Source organism: Penicillium taxi, assembly GCF_028828555.1.
Source record: "Penicillium taxi strain IBT 34144 chromosome Unknown utg000004l_segment0_segment0, whole genome shotgun sequence".
NCBI lineage: Eukaryota > Fungi > Ascomycota > Eurotiomycetes > Eurotiales > Aspergillaceae > Penicillium > Penicillium taxi.
Genome location: NW_026643206.1, coordinates 1337522 through 1361730, shown reverse-complemented (window position 1 = coordinate 1361730; position 24209 = coordinate 1337522). Strand labels below are relative to the sequence as shown.

General features: G+C 46.1%; 11 protein-coding genes across 11 annotated transcripts; 6 read left to right on the top strand and 5 right to left on the bottom strand.

The window, feature by feature from the left end:
* Positions 1-29: 29 nt before the first annotated feature.
* Positions 30-590, bottom strand: N7495_005425 (Zinc finger RING-type; the record flags this gene model as incomplete). Its single annotated transcript, XM_057208076.1, has 1 exon — positions 30-590. The coding sequence occupies one exon, from the start codon at positions 588-590 to the stop codon at positions 30-32; it is 561 nt and encodes a 186-aa protein (XP_057061850.1).
* A 504-nt stretch (positions 591-1094) lies between these two features.
* On the top strand, positions 1095-1889 carry N7495_005424 (syntaxin family protein; the record flags this gene model as incomplete). Its single annotated transcript, XM_057208075.1, has 1 exon — positions 1095-1889. One exon carries the CDS (start codon positions 1095-1097, stop codon positions 1887-1889), a length of 795 nt encoding a protein of 264 aa, XP_057061849.1.
* Positions 1890-2267: 378 nt separating this feature from the next.
* N7495_005423 (uncharacterized protein) lies at positions 2268-2692 on the bottom strand (the record flags this gene model as incomplete). The annotated part of the gene is made up of 3 exons (XM_057208074.1): positions 2268-2348; positions 2415-2494; positions 2563-2692. The coding sequence occupies 3 exons, from the start codon at positions 2690-2692 to the stop codon at positions 2268-2270; spliced, it is 291 nt and encodes a 96-aa protein (XP_057061848.1).
* A 1664-nt stretch (positions 2693-4356) lies between these two features.
* N7495_005422 (DUF4452 domain-containing protein) lies at positions 4357-5064 on the bottom strand (the record flags this gene model as incomplete). The annotated part of the gene is made up of 2 exons (XM_057208073.1): positions 4357-4674; positions 4786-5064. The coding sequence occupies 2 exons, from the start codon at positions 5062-5064 to the stop codon at positions 4357-4359; spliced, it is 597 nt and encodes a 198-aa protein (XP_057061847.1).
* Positions 5065-7983: 2919 nt separating this feature from the next.
* N7495_005421 (uncharacterized protein) lies at positions 7984-8208 on the top strand (the record flags this gene model as incomplete). Its single annotated transcript, XM_057208072.1, has 1 exon — positions 7984-8208. One exon carries the CDS (start codon positions 7984-7986, stop codon positions 8206-8208), a length of 225 nt encoding a protein of 74 aa, XP_057061846.1.
* On the top strand, positions 8189-10117 carry N7495_005420 (calcium-binding mitochondrial carrier protein; the record flags this gene model as incomplete). Its single annotated transcript, XM_057208071.1, has 4 exons — positions 8189-8318; positions 8374-8454; positions 8528-8735; positions 8803-10117. 4 exons carry the CDS (start codon positions 8189-8191, stop codon positions 10115-10117), a joined length of 1734 nt encoding a protein of 577 aa, XP_057061845.1.
* Positions 10118-10727: 610 nt separating this feature from the next.
* On the bottom strand, positions 10728-15743 carry ubaA (E1 ubiquitin-activating protein ubaA; the record flags this gene model as incomplete). Its single annotated transcript, XM_057208070.1, has 6 exons — positions 10728-11300; positions 11357-11535; positions 11746-11914; positions 12411-12531; positions 12584-15383; positions 15599-15743. The coding sequence occupies 6 exons, from the start codon at positions 15741-15743 to the stop codon at positions 10728-10730; spliced, it is 3987 nt and encodes a 1328-aa protein (XP_057061844.1).
* A 741-nt stretch (positions 15744-16484) lies between these two features.
* N7495_005418 (uncharacterized protein) lies at positions 16485-18794 on the top strand (the record flags this gene model as incomplete). The annotated part of the gene is made up of 1 exon (XM_057208069.1): positions 16485-18794. The coding sequence occupies one exon, from the start codon at positions 16485-16487 to the stop codon at positions 18792-18794; it is 2310 nt and encodes a 769-aa protein (XP_057061843.1).
* Positions 18795-19307: 513 nt separating this feature from the next.
* On the bottom strand, positions 19308-20008 carry N7495_005417 (beta-class carbonic anhydrase; the record flags this gene model as incomplete). The annotated part of the gene is made up of 4 exons (XM_057208068.1): positions 19308-19532; positions 19622-19761; positions 19813-19850; positions 19923-20008. 4 exons carry the CDS (start codon positions 20006-20008, stop codon positions 19308-19310), a joined length of 489 nt encoding a protein of 162 aa, XP_057061842.1.
* A 1264-nt stretch (positions 20009-21272) lies between these two features.
* On the top strand, positions 21273-21531 carry N7495_005416 (uncharacterized protein; the record flags this gene model as incomplete). The annotated part of the gene is made up of 2 exons (XM_057208067.1): positions 21273-21365; positions 21397-21531. 2 exons carry the CDS (start codon positions 21273-21275, stop codon positions 21529-21531), a joined length of 228 nt encoding a protein of 75 aa, XP_057061841.1.
* A 1461-nt stretch (positions 21532-22992) lies between these two features.
* Positions 22993-24022, top strand: N7495_005415 (putative short chain dehydrogenase/oxidoreductase; the record flags this gene model as incomplete). Its single annotated transcript, XM_057208066.1, has 2 exons — positions 22993-23284; positions 23346-24022. The coding sequence occupies 2 exons, from the start codon at positions 22993-22995 to the stop codon at positions 24020-24022; spliced, it is 969 nt and encodes a 322-aa protein (XP_057061840.1).
* Positions 24023-24209: the final 187 nt, after the last annotated feature.

Sequence of the window (24209 nt, the reverse complement as noted above, 5' to 3'; positions counted from 1 at the left end):
ACGAATACAAAATCAGTATGGCCATCGCACTAGAGGATAGAAAGATTTACCTGAAAGTCTTGTTCCATAACATATGCAGAGCAGCGAGGGCATTTCAGGAAGTGATGAATGCATCCATCTGCTTGCTCCACATCCATATATCGAGCCGTAAGCAGGCAAGTGTCATCCGCACATGGCACAAGCCGGTATATGCAGTATTTCTCTACATGAGACTGGAGGTGACCACGCGGAACAAGCTCCTCACAGCCGTTTGTGACAAAGGGGCATCGAACGCGAATATCGTCGCACATGTTGATCAGAAGACGGGGTATATTTGTCGAGATTTGGGTGGAGGGGGTGCGGCAAGAGGGACACGGGAATTCGTCCGAGTCGGTCGACCGGAACGTGGTGATGGCCGATCGCAAGCAACTTTCGCAGAAAATGTGATCGCATTGTATTCGCACTGGCTGGACGAAAGGGCAGTGACAGATCGGACACTCAATGTGAGGGTCGTAGCTGGAAACAAAATCCAGGGAGCGGAGATCGATGAGCTCATTATCAGACTCGGTATCGTACTCAGCCGTCATGGCCAGGAACTCTTCGATATCCATGATGCGCGGGTATGTAGCGTCTTAAGGAAAGCCCATTAGAAACGTCACCTATTCCCGATGCATGGGTTTTTGGAATTGTTCGCGTCTCCAAATCGGTGCGGAGTGCGCCTCCGACTGCAGGTAGATGGAAAGTCGTAATTTAGATATCGAAGGCGAGTCAAAGGCACGGGGTAATAATGGAGTAGTTTCTAAATCAGATGCGATTTGCCCGAGGAAACATCCCGAAGAAAAGGAGTATTGAAGATCGGAAAGTAAATAGAGGAATGAAAGATTGCGGGGGACGAAGAAGAGGCTAAGCCGGAAACGACAGACCTGCGGCAGTTGGTTGTTGCAAGGTTGCCTAACCTCTCACCACTCTCATCCAGCATCTGCCTACCCTAATCGCCCTAATCAAACCCTTTATTACTATTTGTCAAAACCACTTGGATGCCCCTGCGTTGATCTTCCGTTCCTCCGGAATTTGATCACCTATTTTATTGCCCCAACACATCGGCTGATACCATCATGACAAATCCATCCCAGCTCTTTCTGCTCGCCGACCACATCAAATTATCGCTTCTAGAACGCCAACGCGCTATATCTCTAGACCTAGAGCCGAACGCACAAGATGGGGAGATATCTCGTTCCCTTGAGTCACTACAGGAAGGTATCCGAGCCGTAGAAGCCGAGCAGACCCGGTTAGCAGATTCCCACGACAGCGCAGGCGCCGCATCTGTGAAGGACCAACTCATCCCCCTGCAGGAGCAGCTAAGGGAACTTTCAGCTCAATTCTACGGCGATGACTACAGCCAGGATCTGACATCGAACACATCGCCCGATCTCAAACAACCCGTTCCACAACATCCTTCGTCCAAATCAGTGCGGTTCATGGATAGATCCGCCGCCGCCACCGCTGTACAAGAAGAGATTGATGAAGAAGAAGAACGCAGTCGTCAAAATCTTTTCCGACCGTACCGTGATGAGCCGTCACCTCCACCGGTAGACCAGTCCAATATGTCCAACGAGCAAATTCACGATCATCACAGCCAGGTCATGCGCGAACAGGATGATCATCTAGATCGGCTTGGGGAGTCGATCGGACGCCAGCATCAACTGAGTATTCAGATTGGAGATGAACTTGATGGACATGTTGCGTTACTGGACGGTATGGACGACGATGTTGAGCGTCACGCTGGTCGTTTGACTACTGCTAGGCGGCGACTGGACCGGTTCAGTCGCAAGGCTGGTGAGAATTGGAGTATGATGACTATTATTGGATTGATTATTATTCTTGTGATCTTAATCGTGATTTTGAAATAGATCGCAGCTTTAGTTGCGGTGTTGTATACGCTACTAGGATTGTGATTGTCGCGAGCGGGAGTCTTTGGTTTAATGGGATCGGTCTTTTCTGTTTTATAGTGGTTTCAGGGTGTCTGTCCAAGGATTCAATACTTTGCGTTCCCATCGTTATATCTAGCGTGTACATTCATGATTATTCCCTCTACAAAGCTCCTTTTCAGACCAAGAATAAGAAAATAATATATGCCTCGGTACTTTGTTCTCGGATGTTATCATTAAGTTATGTTCATGCAGGTACATGAGCTTGTATTCGTACTAATGAAGCAGCCCACACCATTGGAACTGATATCTAGAACTAGGTCTTCCATGTACTTCATTCATAGTTCATCCATGAAAGTCTCACTTTTGCTTCTTGATCTTCTTCTCAGTCTGTTGGAAGGCCTTATCAGTAGTACCGTGTTCTCCACGATCAGCCTTGATCTATAGAGCAAGGAATCATTTATTAGCTTCAGATATCACCTTCATTTCACAATCAAATTCACATACCTCAGCTTCACTATCACTAGCCAGAGTATCGTTCCATTGAGCCTTGCCTTCCTTAGCCTTTTTCAACTGAGCATCTTTACCTGCGTAAAGCTGTTAGCTTCCAACATCTCGGATATCACGACTCAATATGATAGTTGGTACAACTTACTCTTATCACTTTCCCCGGCCTTCAGGCTTCTCTGAGCTGATGTAGTGTGGAATGTAGAAGCTGAGCGGATGACATAGCTGGACTGTGCAAGGCGACAGGAACCAGTGCGAATGGAAGGGAGGAAAGACATTATGAACGGAGATGTGCAATTGGAGGAACAAGGCAACCTTGAGGAATTGCTAGCTATGAATATGAGGTTGTTTCTCGATGTTGTCAGATTGATGGGTTTTGTGAGAGAAGAATTGAAGATGAATGTAACTTCCTACGTTGATATTACACAATATACTGCTGACGTCACGGACACTCAATGATCGCATTTCCACGGTTGCGATCGTGATCGACATGGCCAACTTCTCCACGCTCGGGTATCTACAGTGAACATATGTCATGACATCATGAGATGTACAGCAGGGAAACGATGAGCAATGTAGGGACTCAAAAGGGTCTATTCTCCCTTCATAGGTGAGTTGCAACATACAGCCTGGACAGGGATCCAGGCTGAGATAGACTCAAGATCAAGAATGTACTGGAAATTCGTGTAGAAATCATGTCACGTCGATTCTTCAAGCGCATCGTATGAAAATAAACTTCATGAACATAAGGAATGTCAATAGAATGTCATATACATGAAAAGCAAAATAATGAGCATGCACAGCTTTTGTCAAAAGATGGCTCCCAATAAGTCATTAACGAAATTGAAACAAAGATGAACGTAGTCCAAGAAAAAAGTCGAAAGTAGAAAGTGAGCAGAAGAGTAGAAAGAATGGGTGAATAGATCTCAGTTAATCGACAACAGAATAATAAAATCCATTTTCAGCGCATATGGTGTATCGTACCCCCGGGATATCGATTTCACAGAAAACAACTCCGCATCCCACCAGAAGTAATGAGCATCGCTTGTCAACCATCTCCAAAGCCGATATACAGGAACCAGAAGACAGGTGCAAACAAAAGTAAAAGCAATAATAACAAAACCCCAGGTATTTCAACAGTGCCCAAGCAATGCAGACGTGTGTCGTTTCCGCCTCTAGTTCCTTGAAAATATGTGATATCCGTTCCACCCAACGACAAAACCCCAATAAAGCAAAGCAAATTCCAGGCAAAAAGCTGGAAAGAAAATCATTCAAGTAAGTCACAACTTAGGTAAGAAGGGCCCCGGTAATTACCTGCATTGCAAGCAACGCCCCTTCCGTCCCCAAAAAATAAAGAAATCAACTCCGGTCCACATGGACATGCACGTCAAGTAACAAGTCACAGCACACGTTCTATACATCATCGGTAGTCCAACCGAAAGAAACAGAGGCCAAAGAGAAGTCTCTCTCCGAGAGACGTAGGTATCGTTGGAGAAAAAAGAGAAAGAAAAGGGAGAGGGAAAGAGAAAGTTAATAAGGGAAAGGTAGTAGAGGTAGGGAATCAAATCGCAGGCTCCGTCGCTCGCAGCAAAGTGAGAAAAGCACATCGTAAGGAATCTAGATGTATGGCGAAAGAGGTCATAGATCGGGCAAATGGCGAGTGTAGTATGTACAAAAGCCGGATTTTCGAAATTTTCGGATTTTTTGAGGAGGATATTGAAGTTGACGGTTTGTAGAGCAAGAGGATTTTTTTTTCCGGATGTGGATCATATCGAAAATGCAATGTAGTCGTATCAGACAAGAATGCGAGAGAAGAAATTATAAGACCAAGAAATTAAGACTCCGATGATGCAGATAGACTCGTGTGACGTGCATAGAACATGCCGCTAGGGCGGAGAAGGAGCGCAAGCGCCGCGTATTTTTGGGGAACCGATCAAAGCCCTCACCAGCGGCGCTGGACAGTCTGCATCATGGCGGGAGAAATGGAAGAGGGTGGGCTGGCTAAAGTCATCCCAGTATTAGGATTAATGATAGGAATGACTTTGCGGGTCCGATTGGCAGAAGACTGTTGCCCGTAGTTGAGTTGATTAGGGTTACCAGAAATGCCCGCGTGGACATAAGCATTGGCAGAGGCGGGAGAAAGAGAGATTGAAGGAGTGACCTGTTGCACAGGCTGAATCTGGTGCTGCAAAGGCGAAGTGTTCGGTGATCCGCTAGATAGCGAAGATCTATCGGACGAGGCGGAGTGAATGGAATGAAGCTTCAGGGATGGTGTTAGTAAATGGATCTATCTTATCTATCTTTGAATTTCTAGTAAAGAGAGGGGTGCTATTTCTGGTGATAGGGGATATATCGCCATGTCAAGACATACATCGTCCTCAGTTAGGAGATTGGGGCAGAACTCCAAGTCATCATCCAGATCGAAAGATCGGCCGGCTTCGAATCTCGCACGGAAAGCTGTCACAGCGGGAGCCTCGGCGAGCTCTCGCATGCTCTTGACACCCCGGAATTGACGCTGAGGATTCTGAGCAGCCATTTTCGGGGCCCGACGAGACCGACCATGGTGATTATGTGAAGCCAAATGGGCACCATGGTGAGGGTGTTGTTGTTGTTGCTGGTGGTGGTGGTGGGTATACATAAAGGCAGACATCGTGACTATGAAATAGGACCAGCCAAGAAGGGAGATGATATGGAGAAAAGAGTAGAAAGGAAAATAAGATAAAAAGTCGACAAGTTTGCAGTTGGGGAACAATAAAAGAGAATTGAAGGTTGTGGGAAGAAGAGAAGGAGAGAAAAAGAGGGGTGATTTGGGGCTGATGGAAGAAGAATTGTAATGTATTGTCAGAAATACCATAGTCACTGTTTTTAAAGCCCTAGAAGGGAGTAATGAAATGGTAAGAAATGAAGTTTCAAGTATTGGCTGTGTTACCGTGAGGAAGTGGACTCACTGGCGCTAGCGAGTGGTCACGCACCAACCATAGCCATCGAAGTACTACACTCGGTGGCGAAACTTATATTCTTTTCATCCAATAATATTCCTTTAATGGAGCTTAATTGGCCCACTATTGAAATGCTGGTCGAGTAAAACCGTGACGTCTACGAGAAATGCCACTAACTACATGTGGAAAAGGGGAAAGGTAATTTGCCTTCTGTATTGTGTATGTGTTTTGTATCGTGTATTACTGCCCGATTACCAAGGCGTGTATTTACCCTTGATCTCAACTTTCCTCCCTTCTCCGTACAATTGTAGCAATCTCCCAATTTTAAACAGCCACTTCCCTACGTTCCTTCCCTTCGTTCCTTCGTACCTCTCCCATGTACCTAGAAAGAAACGGCATTCCGGAAGTAGGAGTGGAGAGGTTGGGGGGTTGGGAGATGCAAAGGTCATGTGCTATACGGAGTACATTCCCTCCAATACCTGGGGACTTGGTATGGATCGATGATCGACAATTCTCCTTCCAAAAATTCTTCAATCTTTCCACTGCGCCCATCGGCCAAAGGACCTTTTCCTTTCTCGAGGCCACGCCACGCTTTCTCTGCAGCTAGTATGAGATTCCTGTTATGATTGGATACCCCTCGATCCGATCTGTCACGACCCCATCTTCTTCCCCCCGAATTGGGAATCCCATCCTTGTGGAGTCCGCATTAGGAAAAAAATAATATCAATTATAGCCGCTGGACACTACTAAGCACTCGAGTTACATCTCCGTGACCCAAAACTTCATCAGGTTCCACAGTTGTGGCCACATCAGGGGGGATTCTATTGGTTTCATGTTCCTGAGTACTTAGTATCGGCGCCTACGGGAACATATACCCCTGCACTTTGTATGGACTACCTAGGTCTCAACTTGCATGTTCTTATCATGTATATAGTAGAAGGATTGCGTGTTCATAACTAAACCTTGGAATAATAGTCGTAAATATAACTAGGTAGTTACCTAGGCACGGCACGGAGTACGGAACACGCATTAATTGAGACACTCTACTTCTTTCTTCACCGCTCCTTCATGAGACTGTGGGTTGGAAATTCACTGCAACTAGGTGGGAGTCTTGGAAGTATATTTGACTTGCTATGCAGTGTTATGACCACCTGATGTGAGATCGGACCACAGGTGCAGGCACCGTTACTCGGTCCTTGAATCCTGCAGTCCATCCACGCTTACTTAAGTGTTATGTATGCATTTGGGTTTCCCGTCTGATCTTCGTATAAGCTGACTATTGGATACGCTAGTGGGGGCTTCCAAGAGTTACTTATTGTGTACGCAAGGGAGTTGTGATTTACATATGTTGTATCATTTTCAATGTACCTAGTGTACCGAAGGTGTGGATGTTGATGTGCTATTATAGACTTCCAACCTTGGAAGGTTCAACCTGCGCAAGGTTTATGTGTGTTAGTCCTTCGATATGGCCTAGGAACTTCGAATCGGAGTTGGTTTTAGATGTTTAAATGTGGCTACGGGAGTTCAGCAGTTCCAAGAGTTAATTTGGCATCCATCTAGGTACATTGAGGGAAAGTTGTTCTGAATGACAATTGGCACGTCCAATTGAATACGTCCGACATGAAAATTGAAGAAGGAAAGGGTTGGGTTCCCATTTTGGAGTCTAAAGATACAAAATAAGAATATCTTTCAAAACTAACTGGGGGCGATCAGTGGTCATATCGATACGGTCCTTCTCTCGCAGCAAATTGAGGGTCGGGGATTGGGAATATATGGTGTGCTGCGACGCAGTGAGCAACCCCTGCTGCCTCTTATCGCCAGATTTCCAACCGAACAGTAGTTCCCAGTTTACTCCGGGAGTACTTACGATGGTAAGAGCTCTTGCAATCTGGGTTCTCTCCGCATTTCTTCGACACTCTTATAATACGTTTGGGAGAATTCAGTCTCTACATAGAGGGAAGAGGGACATTCCCAGCGAAGTGCTCTGCGCACGGCGTGAGGTAAAGAGGGCATCCGATTTCTGCTTTCCTTGATGCAGCGCGTTTTGAAGATTACCTGCTGGGCTTCATGACTAATAAAAAAAAAGGGGTTATAATATAACAGCTTCGCTTGATCATCAGATGGTCGATAATCATCTGGATTGCAAGGTCTATGTGAAAGGAAGAAAAGAAGAGTGGGAAGTAGTCCAGTCTGTTTTTTTTTTGTACTCCAGACCTCAGAATCGGGGCCCACGTATCAGTCTGTAGACTCTTTATCCATATATAGGCCTCCACCTGGGCAAAATCGGAAGTGAGGTTGTAAGTGAGATAAAATGAGATCTAATATTAGAACTAGTGCACACATGCAAGGTACAGAACATCCTTGAGTCAATGTCATGCCCAGTTGGTAGAGAGATATAAACTAAGCCCGCTTTGAGTCCATGAAAGTGTTGAGATATTCATGAATTATGACTACTGAGATCGGATAAGAGCTTGCTGGAAATTTCCGGGCGTTTCATGATACTTAGAACTCGAGTGTTCGGGCAAGCAAGAGCGTCTTTGAAGCCGGGAAGAGGGTAATTCAGAGAAAAGGAGTGGAAGGTGAAAGATGGAATGTAGAAGGTGGAAGTAGAGCAGTGTACGTCAGTTGTTATGGAAGTTGAAAAAGGCCCAAAAGGGTATAGGGCCAAGCCCTGGTCTCGTGTTCGTCATCAAGGCAAAGATCTCCCCGGTTTACTTCCTCCTCACATCAAGCTTTATTTTGAAAGCGTGAACGCCCTACTAGCGTATTATATCACATTTGAATACTCTAGCACCCCAAACTATGCCGGGTCCGTGATCGCCAACTTTTTTCAACATGGCACCCGCCGAAACTAGTGATGAACGTGAAGAGCGAGTTGCCCGCCTCTGGGGCTCCTTGGACTCGCGTAAAGAAGGCCATATCGATGCGGCCGGTCTTAAGAAAGGCTTGAAAAAGATTGATCATCGTGAGTTTGCTGATCCCAGTCCCATGGCGAACTCTTCCGACTGACTCGGTCGCAGCCCTCAAAAACGCGGATGAAATGCTGCAGAACATTCTTTGTCAGGTTGACACCAATCGCGACGGAAAAATCGACTTTTCTGGTAAATTTTTGATAATACCCTCGAGCTTGGCGCATCCTCCGATCTAGTCCATTACTAAAATTCCCATCTATAGAATTCCGCTCATTCATCAACCGGACCGAGTCTGACCTATGCCAGATGTTCCATGCGATTGATCACGACAAAAATGGCGAAATCGACAAGTCCGAGCTGCGAAGTGCATTTGCTCAGTCTGGAGTGACGGTATCGAACGCGAATTTAGACAAATTTTTTGCTGAGGTTGACAAAAACAATGACGGGGCCATCTCTTACAACGAGTGGAGGTATTAATGCACTTTCCTAAGTTATGTAAATAATCGAAGCTTCAAGACTAACTGACACATAATTTAGGGACTTCCTCCTTTTCCTGCCCTTGCAATCGCCCACCGACTTCCATGCCCTGCTCTCATACTACTCGGCCACTGGCAATCTCAACCCTGAAGGCGATGTTCAAATCAACGATCTACACGACCTAGGTACTCATTCTTCCCTCCTCATTCATTTTCTCCTTATTATTGAAAGATTACTTTATAACACCTTCTCCCCCCAAATTCTTTTTCCCTCGGCCTTTGCGCATAACAACGTTTCAATGTCATCTTCGACTTGCCGGAGTGACATGACCGTGTGTGACGCTGAGTTCGATGTGGAATGGATCCCGATCCCGAAAACTCTCGCTCTTTGGATGTCGATACGGTCTTATGCTCGGAAATTGGCTGATAATTCGCCGCAACTAGGCTACTTCGCCGCCGGCGGCATCGCAGGTGTCGTATCTCGCACAGCCACTGCTCCACTTGATCGTCTGAAAGTCTACCTAATCGCTCAAACCGGCTACAAACGAACGGCTGCCCATGCGGCGAAGGATGGCTACCCACTCGTTGCAACCAAATCGTTGGTAATTGCGCTGAAAGAATTGTGGAAAGCTGGTGGTATCAAGAGTCTTTTCGCCGGTAATGGATTGAATGTCTGCAAAGTAATGCCTGAGTCTGCAATCAAATTCGGAGCATACGAGTCGGCGAAAAGAGCATTTGCCCGTCTTGAAGGACACAACGACACCAAACGACTTCTCCCGACTTCACAATTTTTGGCAGGTGGCATCGGTGGTATGGTCGCTCAATGCTTTGTCTACCCACTAGATACTTTGAAATTTCGCATGCAGTGTGAAACCGTCGCTGGTGGTTTGACAGGAAACAAGCTTATCGCCGAGACGGCCAGAAAGGTATGGAACGCAACTGGCTTTTGTGGCTTTTTCCGTGGACTGCCTCTCGGTCTTGTGGGCATGTTCCCTTACGCCGCGATTGATTTGAGTACATTTGAGTACCTCAAACGTGCTTTCATCGCCCGAGAAGCACGCAAGCTCAACTGCCATGAAAATGATGTTCCCCTCAACAACTATGCCACCGGAGCTATTGGTGCATTGAGTGGTGGTATGAGTGCATCTGTTGTCTACCCCATGAATGTGATCCGCACTCGATTGCAGGCTCAGGGCACTGTTTTACATCCGGTCACCTACACAGGCATTGGAGATGTCGCTCGCAAAACCCTGGCATCCGAAGGACCCCGCGGATTCTACAAGGGACTCACTCCCAATCTTCTCAAAGTTGCACCGGCCGTTTCCATCAGTTACGTGGTTTATGAGAACACGAAGCGATTGTTTGGACTAACATAATTCACTACCAAACTATTACCAAACCGGCGACATCTCTTTCAATACTCCGCAAACCGCGTGAACTTTTACAACTATTACCCATTTTTTACTGAAATATTTTATGCTTCGATTCTTCTGTCTCTCTAGAGAGACATGCTAGCCCATGATACCCAGGTGGGACATGCACGAGACTTTTGTTTTCCTGCTTGATATCCCAACCCTTTCGTTCCGCATTCCATAATTTCATCTTATGGATCTGATCTGATCTGACCAAGTTCATTTTCATTTTCACTCTCTTCTCGTTTTGCATTTTGGGCTCTCTTGCGTGTGAAATTATTCTTGAACATATGTAGCCTTTTGCTCTTTATGATTTACGACAATAGGGTGAACCTAAGCCTATTTAGTGTAAGCATGGGCAAGGCGTCGAGGCTTCCGGATCTCTCTTTCTTTTGTGTACATTGACGACTAGATTTCTTTATTTTTGGATATTCAACTCAAGTTGTATCCCTGGGCTAGAATGGGTCTACAGAGGGATCTCTGGTACGATTAGCATGCTAATAGAATTTGCATTTGACTTGTATAAAATTCAACGTTGACACTATTATAAATAATGCATTTTTTCCATCCGCACTTAAGCCTTCACAGCTCTGACCTCTTCATCCTTCGGCAAGATATCAGGCACAGGTCCAATAGGCGTAATAGCAAACTGGTTGATCTGCGTATGACTCTTTGTGTAATGGAATTTGATATGCTCAAATTGCGTCGTGTCCCGGAACGCCGGCAAATCCCAGTACAAACCACGCATCCAGCGGTGAATAGCAGGGTATCCAGAGCGAATATCCCGAATATTGCACTTGAAATGTTGCACATAGACAGGGTCAAAGCGAATGATGGTGGTGAAAAGCCGAATATCAGCTTCTGTCACCGAGTCGCCGAAGTAGTAGGGCGATGAAGTGAGTTGCTTGGTTAAATGGGCTTCGATCTTGTCGAGAGAGGAGAAGAGTGTTGTGACTGCTTTCTCGTAGGCCGCTTGCGTTGTTGCGAAGCCGGACTTGTATACGCCGTTGTTGACGTCGTTGTAGATCCATTCGTTGGATGCCTCTATTTCGGAGCGCAAGTCTTTTGGGAAGAGATCCAGCTGTTTGTACTGCTCTGGTAGGAGATCATCAAACTCGTAATAGAGCATGCGGATGATTTCAGCGCTCTTGGAACATGTTAGTTTGAAATTTGAAATTCTGTATGACTTTAGATTGAATTTACCTCGTTGCTCACGATCTTCTTCGTCTTCTTGTCGAAAAGAACCGGGACAGTGAAGCGGTCTGCATAATCTGGGTCATTGGAGAAGTAGACCTGGCGGATATGGGTGAATTCCGGGTGCACAGGGTCAGGAATAGTATTCTCGCCAGGAATCTTCTCGTCAGGTGTGGCAAAGCGCCATCCTAGGAACAGATATTAGACACATGGGGAAGACCTAGTTTCTGTATAGAATTGACTCACCCTTTTCACCCATGTGCCAGTGCACAGATGAGAAGGAAATAAAGTCGTTCAAGCCCTTGAGCTGGCGAGTAATCAACGTTCGATGAGCTGATAAATATGTGAGTTAGAGCGACTTCTGGAGCGACTGAATAAATAAGTGACCCTTAACTTACCCCAAGGACAAGCGTATGACACATAGAGATGGTAGCGTCCCTTTTCTGGTGGAAATTCCGCACCAGGCTCGCGCGAGATGAAGTCGCGAAACTTCGATTGCTGTCTTTTGAACTCGCCTGATTTGTCATTGCGGTTGACCCAGTCAGTGATCTTGGCAGAGCTTTCAGTCTAAAGATAATATCAAAGGTTAGCGCTTAAGTCAGAGATCGATATATCAAGATCTACACTCACTGCCATAGTTCGAGGTGCTGCAGGAAATCTGGGGTAGGAAGCTAATAAAAACCTCGAGCGGGGAATTGGAAATCTTGAGAGATGCTGTAGCAGCGGCGGACGTAAGAGAGCAAAAAGCATCAGCTAAATAGATGACCTTTTATAATTAAGAAAAAGGCAAGGAGGGGTTTTTTATCGGCGCGGGGAATGAATGACGTTCGGGCTTAATACAATGCTTACTCAGCCCTTATCAGCCTGGCCTCGGCTGCGTTACAAATCATCAGTTAAGCATTTGGAAGGAAAAATGCTGAATTGGTCAATTGAAGATTTGAAATCTAGTCTCGAAATCTAGTCTCGGCCCAGTTGTCGAACTTGTGCATAAAATCTACATCTTCCCCTAACCCGGTGACACTCGATTCGCTTTTAGAGCATTTGTTTATTTGGCCAGCTTGACCATCACGTACGGAATGTCAACATCCTCCTCAGTCTGGTCCTCTGCAGTCACCTCGAATATAATATTCTTCTGGTGATCAGGTACAGGGACCTTGCTAACGTGCTCAACGAGCTTGCTCATTCTGTGACAATGTTAGCCTGATTCTGTAGATAGTGCATAATTTTAAGACCTACTTGAGGGGAAGACGGTCCTTGACCTTGGCTGGAGGATAGAAGCTGGCATACAGCAAGCTCACACCAGAGCTGACCATAGTGATGTCCAAGCCCTTCTCGGCGAAATATTCCAAGAAATCCTGGAGAGGGATGTCGTCCACCTCGAAACGTTCCCAAAGTTGGTCAATGATGACCTCACCTTTCTTGCCCTGGTATTTACCCTTGGGACTAGCGAGCGGTTCACTGAAGCCAAAGAAGGGAAGAGCAATGTTGATGAAACCGTTCTTGTACTGTTCAATGTCATCCTTACCATCGACAATTTTGAAAAATTCTAAAGCCACCAGACCAGTCACCAGAGCAGTGGCGGTAGCGATAGCCGGAATGATCTTTCCAGCAATGAACTTAGTCTTGTGTCGGTCTGCCTGAGGAATTTCGTAGTTATCAGCACGGAGGTTGCTAGCCGCAGTGATAAAGTCGATGTGGTAGTTGCTGTCATCATCCTTCTCGAACTCGACAGGCTGGAGACGGAAACCAGCAAGAGATTTGGGAGATGGCAAAGCATTGACAAGACGTGAAATTTCATCACTATCGTCGGACCCGGCTGGTCGGGCGTTGGGATCTGGCTCCTTATCATCGGCTTGAATCTTGACGGTAGAGCTCGGGGTGAACTCAGGGATAATCATGTCATCGACAACCTTGTTGTAGTAGCTCTTTTCGGCACCAGGGTTTTTGATACCATAGTTGAACGCGTGGAGATTGGCGCCGGCAATGACAAATCCGATGTGAGCAGGGTTGGAGCCATCGAACTTCAAGGGAGTTGGTGCACGCTTGGGACCAGACCAGAAGGGCTGCCCAGAAGAGGTATTGGAGTCCCGGGGGAAATTGTACAGTAGCTGTTGAATTGCATTGTTATACTGCGCCTCAAACTGCTGGCGAGCCCAAACAATGCAGTCGTCAAAAGTCAAAGGCTTCTCAGTCACCAGGAAGTCGCGAAGATTTTCCAAAGTCTGCCTCTCATTGCCCGCTTGCTTAAGAGTCTTCTCAATGTAATCGGATTGAGATAGGTACATGTTCACCGACTCTGGGGGTCCAACAAAATAAGTTTGGAAAAGGTCGCGTGCCCAGGCAATTGTGTGCTCAATACGGTTTGGGAAACTCTTCAGCGTACACATAGGGAACGACTTCTCTGGGGGATCCTGAGAGCTGGAGTACGACTCAGTGATGAAAGGCAGGATAACCTGGATGTTACCCTTGGTACCGAGGGTACCACTCTCAAGTAGGGGCTTGCGGAAGAACACGCAGCGACGGTCGACGTAAGTACGAGCATCAACGTTATCTAAAGCGTTGGTAACGCCGTCTAGCTGGTTCCAAAAGTCCTCATTGAAGATGTGTTCAGTATCTTGTCCGACACGGTCACGCATAGTCACGATCTTGTCTTTCAGATCAGGGTTCATAGCCTGAACTGCAGCGGAAGCACATTCACTCTTCAGGCGACCAACATCCTTAGGGCGGAAAAGGAACTGGCGATTCAGGTTGCTTCTCTCGATCTGATCCATATCTGTGACGTAAATCTTACCCTTGGGACCAGTACCCAGGCCAATCATGGCCCAGTTCTTCAGAGTCTCACAGCCGATCGCACCGGCTCCTACCAGGAACTGGGTGACATTTGAGAGCTTCTCCTGGAACTCTTTACCGAAAACCGCAATTTGTCCATCGTAACGAGTACTAAGAGGCTTACAGCTTTCTTCCGAGCGAGTAGTTGAGGTTGGCAGAGACTCGAGAGAATCAAAGTACATAAACTGGTGTACAGGTTTGAACTTTCCAGATACGGCCTTTAGAATTTCTTGAGCGGCAACACCTCCGAAGAAAGCAGCTAGCGGGTTAAGGTCGCCACGGGCCTGGTAACTCAGCTCTGTAATCAGCTTCTCATCCAGTTTAACATCATCATCCTCTTTTGCAACGGACTCATTGGCTAGCTTGAGGATATCATTAGCTAGCTTGATGATGTCCTGGGCATCGCTATCATTATGCGGGCGAGGTAGCTGACCGTCATGGGTCTCTGCAAACTTGTGAAGGGCCTGAATACCGATGTGCAGTTGGATGGGGCGATCCATTTTAGCATAATCAGAAATCAGGAACTCTGGCTTCTTGATCTGCTCTGAGAGGGGCTGGAAGTCAACAAGCTTTGGCATTTTCGACTGAGTGTAGATACCGCCACTCTTGTAAGAGCCAAGGCCAGACACATCGCCAATAGTAAAAGTGTAAGGGCCCTTCACAGTAATCTTGCGAGGGGCACTGTTGTTTAACTTGTCCATGCCCTTGACCTCGGTGAAAGTCACGAAATCACCATCCTCCAAACCGTGCCGAGTCTCGTCCAAGGCGGAAACCAGACCATCTTCATCAATATCGGCAACAATACCACTGGCTGGCTCCTCACCAGTAGTATCACCAACAATGAAACTCTTTCCGAAATCGTTGAAGATGTAGCCAAAAAGGCCGAAAGTATCAGTGATTGTAATATAGATTCCATTTTTGTGGCAGAAATCCGCAATGATCAATTGCTCCTTCAGAGGTGTCAAAGTCAAAACTATTGCCTGATACTTCTTGAGCTGCTCCAGATCATCTACAAGACTCGCACCCTCGTGGATTGTGACTGGGACATATGAATTGAGCTCGGCGACTCGGGGTGCGGTGACCTCAGCGCGCGGTTTGCCGACATCTTGAGACTGGAGGAAGAATTGGGACGAAAGATCGGAGATAGCAACGGGTGCGGGGTCGAAAAGGGTAAGGGACTTGACGCCTGCGAGTGCAATGTTCTTGGCTAGAGAAGTGAATCAGTTAGATCTGGCATGATATTGCCAATAAATGTCGTGTTGCATACCAATTTCGACTCCTAGGCCCTTTAGGCCTACCACTAGAACATTCGACTTGCCCATACGTTTCATGGCCTCGTGGCCGAGAACGTACCTATGAAGAACTTAGATTCCATCCTTACCATTTCAAACCAGATTTGAAGGTGGGCTCACAGTTGTCGACTGTACAGGGACTCATCGATTTCCCCCTGTTTGATCAGCTCCACAGTCTCATGTGGACTGTCGATTTGCATTGCAGAGTCCTGAGAGGGCTCAAGTCGGTCAGTGGAAATATCGCTTTCGCTCGCTGGAACAAAACATACTGCCATGATCTTCTTCTTGGGCCGAGAGGCAATATCGTCTTCAGACGCTCTGCGCTTTTTCTTAGCTGCTTCACGAACAGCAATATTGGAAGGAATGATGAAAACCAAAGGGTGAAAGCCTTGCTCAACGAGCAAGACCTTCGACAGTGCTTAGATAAAACAAGTGGTAACTGACAGCGTACCAGGTACCTGGACCTATCTTGAATAGGCGATAGCAAATAATGAAAAATGCGGTTGTAAGGGTGGGAATGCAGATTTACAAAGAAATCAAATGTGTGTAAGAAGTAAGTAAAAAGAGGCAAGGGTGAATCGGTGAAGTGGAGGAGCATCGACGTAACCAGTTGGAAAGGCGGGACAAAGCTACAGCTGACTAATGCCCCGCAGTAGATGGTGTCAGGGCAATTTACTCCATGTGGCGGCTACAAGCGGTCAGTATTTATTAATTCTGATGATTTGAATACAAATACGACTATTCTAGGGTTACTCCGCACATTAAGCGAACTGAAAAAAGAAATGAGTCGAATCTAAGTCCTTTGAAGGCCTGGTCTTGAAATCACCTCGTCGTCAACGCGTCAACAAACCGCGCTTTTCATGTGTCGTTTCGAGCTTTTTGGGCGTGGCTTACTGTACTGGCAGCGGCATAACCCTGAAGCTGAGAGACAGCCCTCAAGGTAAGCTGTAGATTCATCTTCTGTCATCTGTTTGAAGATCACCAACGTCTTTCAGACCCAAAACCCTCGAACCAGGATGCTTCACGAGATCATCCTCTCCCTCTCCGGCCAAATATCTCCCCTTTTCAGCTCGCAAGGGAAAGATACCCTTACTCAAGATGACTTTACCCTTCTCTCTCCACCGGAAAAAGCCCTCCTTGGATCTGTTGCCCATCTAAGCCAGCTTCATGCGCAGCTGCGCGCCCACACCTCCCAAATATCCTCCTCACATTCATCGGTGATATGCCGCTCCGTCTCGACAGCCATAGTCACAACTCATCTAGGAAGATTTCAGAAAAAAATCCTCGAGGTGGAGAAGGCCATTCTTGCCAAAGACAACTTGTATGTTGGTGGCTATGGCATCGTTCCACTGTCCACTATCGTCGGTGAATTTTCACCCTGGACTCGCCGTTTAGAGTGGCTCTGGGATGTGGCAAAATACATACAACCAGAAATTAATGACCCAGGGCGCCCAGGTGGTTGCTCAGGCGCAAATCTCATCAACTATCTTCGAGTGGAACTGCAAACGGGATACACAGATATTAAGGAGATTGCAACACAATTAGTGGCTACGGCAGAAACAGCCTGGATGAAACAGCTGTCTATGTGGCTTCTGTACGGGAATCTTCCAATGTACGGGAAATGTGATTTCTTCGTCCAAGAAGATCTCGAAAGTGAGGACGACGATACCCAGTTCGGTATGCGCATGGACCTACTTCCAAAGTTTGTCTCTGCACACACAGCAGGATCCATTCTATTCATAGGAAAATCGCTTAATCACATCCGCGCAAAACGAAAGATCTCTAAGGGAATATCAACTGCGCCGGTGACTTTGTATAAGGAGCACATTGAACAACTAGCCGGGTTGAAGTCACCTATGTCGTCCTCTAGACTCACCACGGCTGTGGACTGGATTAGACTATCACTATCTCAGTCGACCCTATCAAAACTGCTCCCTTTGCCCAAGATCCTTGAGATGCTTACGTTGCTCCACGATTTCCTTCTACTAGGCCGAGGCGAATTTGCCGTAGCACTAGTGCTGCATGCTGATGCTTGCATTGAGGAGAGTCGCCAACGTATGCAAGGGTCCCGAAATCGGGTCTCCGGGGGACTTGATGGAATTCTCATCAAGGAAGGAGATGTCAATGCCTCCTTATCACACGCATGGACAGAACTCGTCTCTCTACAAAAAGAAGAGGATCCAGCCGACGAGGAGATGGAGCTAGCCAGAGAGCTACTTCGGCTGTCAATCAGCGATACAAAACTTGCTCGTGCGGCAACCCCATTCGGCGGCCGTAGTGGATTACCTGAGATATCGACCGTCTCATTTGAAGACTTGTTGTTTCCGACACCAACCTGCCTGACTGCGCAAGTTAGAGCTCCTTTGGACCTTTTTCTTTCAAGCTCTGATTTAAAAACTTATTCGAAGATCCATTCATATCTGCTGGGAGTTCGACGAGCACAGATGCGGCTTGGAGATCTATGGAAACGGACCTCATTGCGGAGAAATCACCCCACTCCATGGGGACCACCGCGAAGCAACAGTCAGTTTGGCCAGAATAGATTGAGGGCGACACGAGAAAGAGACAACGCTCGCGTCAAACAGATGCGTCCCATCTGGGCAACCGGCAGTGCTTGCTTATTTGTTCTCTCCCAGATTGGTGGATTTTTCCAAGGCGAAGTCGTAAACGAGTCATGGCAACACCTCCGTGAGTGGATTCAAGGAAGTCCAGAACCGACTGCATCGGTATCTAGCTCCCGACCGGGCACCGCCTCTTCATTGAAGCCGCAAAATAACTCACAGGACTACTTGGATCATGAGTCTAGTCAACCGTTATCCCAAGCTGGTCCCTCTACCATGGGTCGGCATGACCCTGAAGCTTTAACGGTAGCTCATCAACGCCATCTATCCACCTTGGTTCACTCATTATTTTTGACCGATGTACCCTTTACTAGCGCGCTTCGGGCCCTACTCACAAGCGTTGATAGTTTTGTGGCATTAGCAATTCGACTTGAGGCGATCCAGCGGAACATGGACCTCGAGACAGATGAGGGCGTTGTGGACGCTCTGGTAGACTACGCCCAGGAAGAGCTAGCAGTCTGGCAAGAGCTACGTGCTATTCGCGACGATGTCCAGATGGGGATCAAGGACCTTGTTGCGAGCTTGCGTGACATTGATGATCACCGCGGGCTTGGCCTGACAGCTCATTCCAACCAAATGTGGACGGGAGCACGACCTTATGCTGGTACAGGATCAGAGTCTGGGTTCAGACACTATGTGCCGCGCCAGACAGCGGGAGTAGACCGACTGCTGATGAAACTAGACTTTGGAAGCTTGCGAAACTAGATTTGGGAGCAGGCGAAACGTTGAAAAGCTCGATGATTACATGAGGATAGGTATAAAGGGCGCATTGGCTCAATTCTCGCTTCACGGTTTAATAATTGCTATGGTGTTGAATTCCAGGGCGTTTCCATGGCATTCTTGTAGGATTGGCGTTATAGGAAATATTCCACAGAGCTACGGGATGGAATTGGATACTCTTAGCTTACCTGCTATTTTCCAAGGTTGCATATCTATTATCAAAAGTTTCCAATTTCGACCAAATTAGCTAATGGAAATTGGATAATAAATATCGACGAACTATCACTAGTTAACTAACAAAGAGAGGCTATCAGACCTTGATGTGTTCGGGCAGAAGTCCACATATCAATTACTTGACCATATATCACCGATCCATGAAGCTTCCTACTTTTCCGAGTTTTATATTCTATTTCAATTCCATTATTCCAACGTTCCAAGGTTCTTATTCTATTGCCTTCGGTAAATTCTGACAGCCCTGCACCTGGGCAGTTGCAGACTTTACTCGACCTTGACAATCTTTCCTGTCTCAACTTCATAGATATACCCGGTGACTGGGACATCCAATACAAGTGGACTATCCTTCACCAACTTAATGTCATCCAGAACACTCTGGCGCACATCGTTGAAAGGGAGGAAGGCAACGTGGTCGACATTCTGCTTTAGTTCTTGGCGGACTTTGTCACGGATCGACTCGTCAGTGAATGTAAGCATTCCACAGTCGGTCTGTATATCCCAATAGTCAGCACAATCAGCCGCTTGAGGTCTCGTTTGGGAAAGAGGTAAAGAGTTCTGGAAACTTGACTTATACGTACGTGGTGCACAATGATGATCTCTCGAGTACCGAGCAGTTGTTGAGAGATGACAAGACTGCGCAAAGCATCCGTCACACGTCCACCTGCATTTCGGATGACATGGGCGTCACCTTCCTCAAGACCAAGGGCACGAGCAGTGTCTTTTTTGTTGTTAGTTGGGGGAACTAGTGGGGTTGTGGGGTGAACCTTACCAAGGCGAGCGTCCATGCATGCTACAATGGCGACCTTTCTTATTGCAATATCCAGGTCAGTTCATAGTTCCACAGGAGGTTAAACACAATATGAAAATGAAATGCCCTACCGAGCAGGAGGAAGAGGGAGATCTCCCTTTGTAAAGGCGGCAGCGTATTTGGCGTTAGCGGCCTCGGCTTCTTGGGCGACAGACATGGTGATGTCGAGAATTATATTGAGGAATTGAAGAATTTAAATGGAATGACTGATAAGATGAAGTTCTTGTTCTTCTTGATGTCCTTGGTTTAATAGAGATGACGCTTAGATATAAAGACAACACCCTCCAGATGTCATCCTACCCGTCGATGATGTGATTTAAGGGATACTCCACATTAACGTGAATCCCGGAACAGATAGCTCTGGAGGGTATGAGTTTATCCGATCCTCGATGAGAAACTAATCAATAGAATTTGAAAGTATCTCAAATGTTTGGTTCCGTTGAAATGCGCAAGACAAACTCCATGTAACTCCCAGAATTGGAAATTTGGCCCCGTGAATGGGCTGCTGTAAGATTGATAAATTGCTTAACAAGACACCATCGCGGGCATATAAAAAGTAACAACATGATAGTGAGAACTCCTGTGGGAGATTTCTAACACGCCATCGAGGAATATGGATCTATGGCAGTGGAGTCATTCTAAAGCATCTTTAGCCCCGACCAGTTCGAATTGTGTCAACTTAGTTAATTTGATAGAGTATTGGAAAGTCATTTGAAAGAAAGAACGTGCACTATCAGCCTTGAAACTTCAATCTCGAGTGACAAGAACATCTATATCAGCGACTAAGCCATCGACAATCCGTAGTCCTCAGCGGGATCCGATCCTATAAACTGGATTTCTAGACAAATTCAAGTCTTTCAATGTAACGCCTATTGGAAGTTAATTCCAGACTCTTTGACTGAACGAAATTCTCAAGTGTGATGAGCAAATTCGCGATCTTGAAGCACTAGGTTTGTGATTTCCTAGAAGATGTATAATTATTGATACCTGTCTCTCTGACGACTGCACTTAGCTTCACAACGTGAAGTCCTCTTTTTGAGGCCAAAATATTGACAATGAAGGCATCAAGGTGCTGGCAAACAAGATCGAAGAATTTACTGGTCGACGCAAGGAGTCTGGCCTTAACATACCGCTAAGTAGCAAAGATGATGTGAAGAACCACGACGAGAGAAATGACAATGATAATGAGGTAAAAAAAAGATACATCAATGATGCGATCAAAAAATTCCGCTCTAAAAGTTATATAGTGCGAAAAGAAGACTATGATAGCCGGTTTCTTGTACCGCTCCCTAAGCTAGCAAGCTATCTTTGGCATTCCGAGTATGTTCAGTCCAGTTCAAACTTTGGAATTCAGCCCATTGAAACTATATTCAAAGCACCTTGGCATCACATTCGAGCATATTCCTTCTGTCTCAAGAGTCATGAAGCAATCACCCAAAACCGAGGCAACCCCGAGAATCGGGAACTTGATTTCGAAACCATCCAGTCAGACAATACTTGAGTCCTCGAAGGAAGTTTATCACTAACACTCAATATTTAGCCCAGTTGTTCGAGCTGATCTTGTTACTGGGTGATTACTTCGCAGCAGATCAACAGATTTACGATAGAAAAACCAGTGGTCTCACAGACAGAGAGGAAGAGATTCTTAAGCGATACTGTAAGGATATCGCTGATACTTGATTTCCAAGGTTGAAAGCCTAAGGTGAATGCTGAATTCTTTCAAGTGTTTCAGTTGGTCATTGAAAATCACGACTTTCAATGTCGATTCAAGTGGAACTCGGAGACCTGATGATTTGGGATAAGGCCCAAAGTCATTTCCTCGACGTATGGACACATAAATAATGATCAAACTTCCTGTCGATCAACTTTCCATATTTCTACAAAGTAAGTAGACCTTGTTGTTTCAATATTTTGTGTCACGATCACAGACTAACAGGTGACTATGGTGATTACGAGGGCAAACACAAGTTGATCTGAATCACTTCAATTGGCGAGAAGCCCTACTTTGATGTCAACTTTGAATCTAGGACTCGAGAGCTCCGTATAAAAGAGTACAAGCTGACTATTGAGACTGAAGTAAACGAGAAGCGTGTCTGGCTTGATTAGAGCTGATACTGTGACTTTGAGGTTCAATGCACCTTTTTAGTCCTGAGGCCGGGTTCGGTCCAGATCGTGACGCTTCAAATGAATCGACTTCTATTGAGTAAATCCATGAATAAATAGGTATCTATGTAGTACATATGAAAAGATTTCCGTATCAAGATAAGAATTGTTTATCTACCTGCCTAATTAGCTGAGTAGTCCTTGCCAAAAGAGTCGGAGTAAGAGTATGGCTGCGAACCAAGGAACAAGGTTACCCGATTTAGATATTCTGGGCTGTTTCACTACAGCGCCACCGATTCACCCCCACTAAATGCTAACATAAAAATAAACGGGCAGTCAACTGACCTCTATGATGCCCAGACCCGGTTTGCGGCTGTGAAAGACCAATTTTGAATTTTGTGACTGCCTCTTATATCAAACCTTCACGGAGCAAGGTTTTGATTTCTAGCGCAGCTATACTAATTACTTCGAGATATCTGATCATTCTAAGAAAGACATCAAATTCCAGAGTCTTAAAACATCACTTTATTTGTCTTGAGACGCCATGTTTAGTTCACGGCCTGTTTCTCTGCAGTGGCAAGGCTTTCGTATCTAACCGTGGATGACCCTGGTTCGATGTCTGGTTGGAGCTTGCCAGGTTTATAGTCACGCGCATCTTTATTTGTCTCTGTTCATGTTCTTACTTGCATTTTGGCCTGTGGCAACATACCTTAGTTGCTATTATTTGAAAATCATACTCTCATTGCCTATATTGTGGTTGGGGCGGCTTGTTGTAACTTAGCGTTGTACTCATTCTAGGTATCTGCGCCTGATTGTTTATCATCTATCAAACTAATACTGCCACTTTCTAAAGCATCATCACCTGATAATGAATAAGCTTGAAAGCGGTCAACTTATTATCTTTGATAATAAATAATAAATATTGAGGCGCAGACACCACTTACATTAACCTTGAAAGTTGCTACAGAACAAGTCCATCTTTATCATCCCACTCTTCATCCTCCAATTGAAAAAGACTCATAAGAATCATAACCTACCATGACTTTTCTTCTCACTCGACAATTGGCCTTGGCCCGATCACGGTTCGCCGGTGCTGTTGCAGCTCCCGGCGTTCTTGCATCATCCGCACGACTTTATTCAGCCACCAAAACCGCATTCGGTCCACAGGATATTCAAAACAATGACTACATCCTGTCCGGGCTTCCAATTCAGTGTAATCCCAACCCTTTCCATGATTTCAACATGGAGGGCAGAGTTTATGCTATCACTGGTGGTGGACGAGGATTGGGACTGTCGATGGCCGAGGCACTGATCGATGCTGGCGCAAAGGGTGCTTACCTTCCAAATATCAATCCCATGCTGTAAATTCAATACTGAGATCAGCTATTTAGTTCACTGCCTCGATCGACTGAAAACTCCTCACTCAGACTTCATGACTGCAAAGGGCCGAGCAAAGGAGCATGGCGGCTGCTTGGAGTATCATCGGGTCGATATCCGGAATAACGAAGAATTGAATGGAATCTTTGCAACCATTGCCACTCAGCACAAACGCCTTGACGGTCTTATCGCTGCAGCTGGTATCAATAACCTCCAGTGCGCGCTAGAGCACTCTCAGCAAGCTCTGAGCGATGTCATGTCGACCAACTACACTGGTGTTTTCAACTCAGCAACCGCCGCTGCTCGCCAGATGATTAACTATGAGCAGAGGGGCTCTATCCTCCTAGTGGCTAGCATGAGCGGTCTGATTGCCAACAAGGGCATGGAATCACCCGTTTACAACTCTTCCAAAGCTGCCGTTATTCAGCTTGCCCGCTCCCTTGCTATGGAGTGGGGTCGTCATGGAATTCGTGTGAATAGTCTCTGCCCGGGCCATATCCTTACCCCTATGGTTGAAGATGTGTTCAAGCTAAATTCTGCTACACGTGCCCTCTGGGAAAAGGAGAATATGCTCGGTCGTCTTGCAATGCCCGAGGAATTCAGAGGTGCTGCCCTCTTTGCCCTTTCTGATGCTAGCAGCTTCATGACCGGGAGCACTTTGGTTATCGATGGTGGCCATACCGCATGGTAAACACTGATGGATTGATTAAGTGGTTTACGACAACAGCGTTTTATTTTCAAACATCACCAAGGTTTTTGAGGCTTTAGATGGAAAATTCACCTAATAAGAAATAATACATTAAAATCATCAATTCTGAGGATGTAGCTTTTAGGTCAGTAGACCGTACATTTAACTATATTTTTCTTGCTTTATTAAC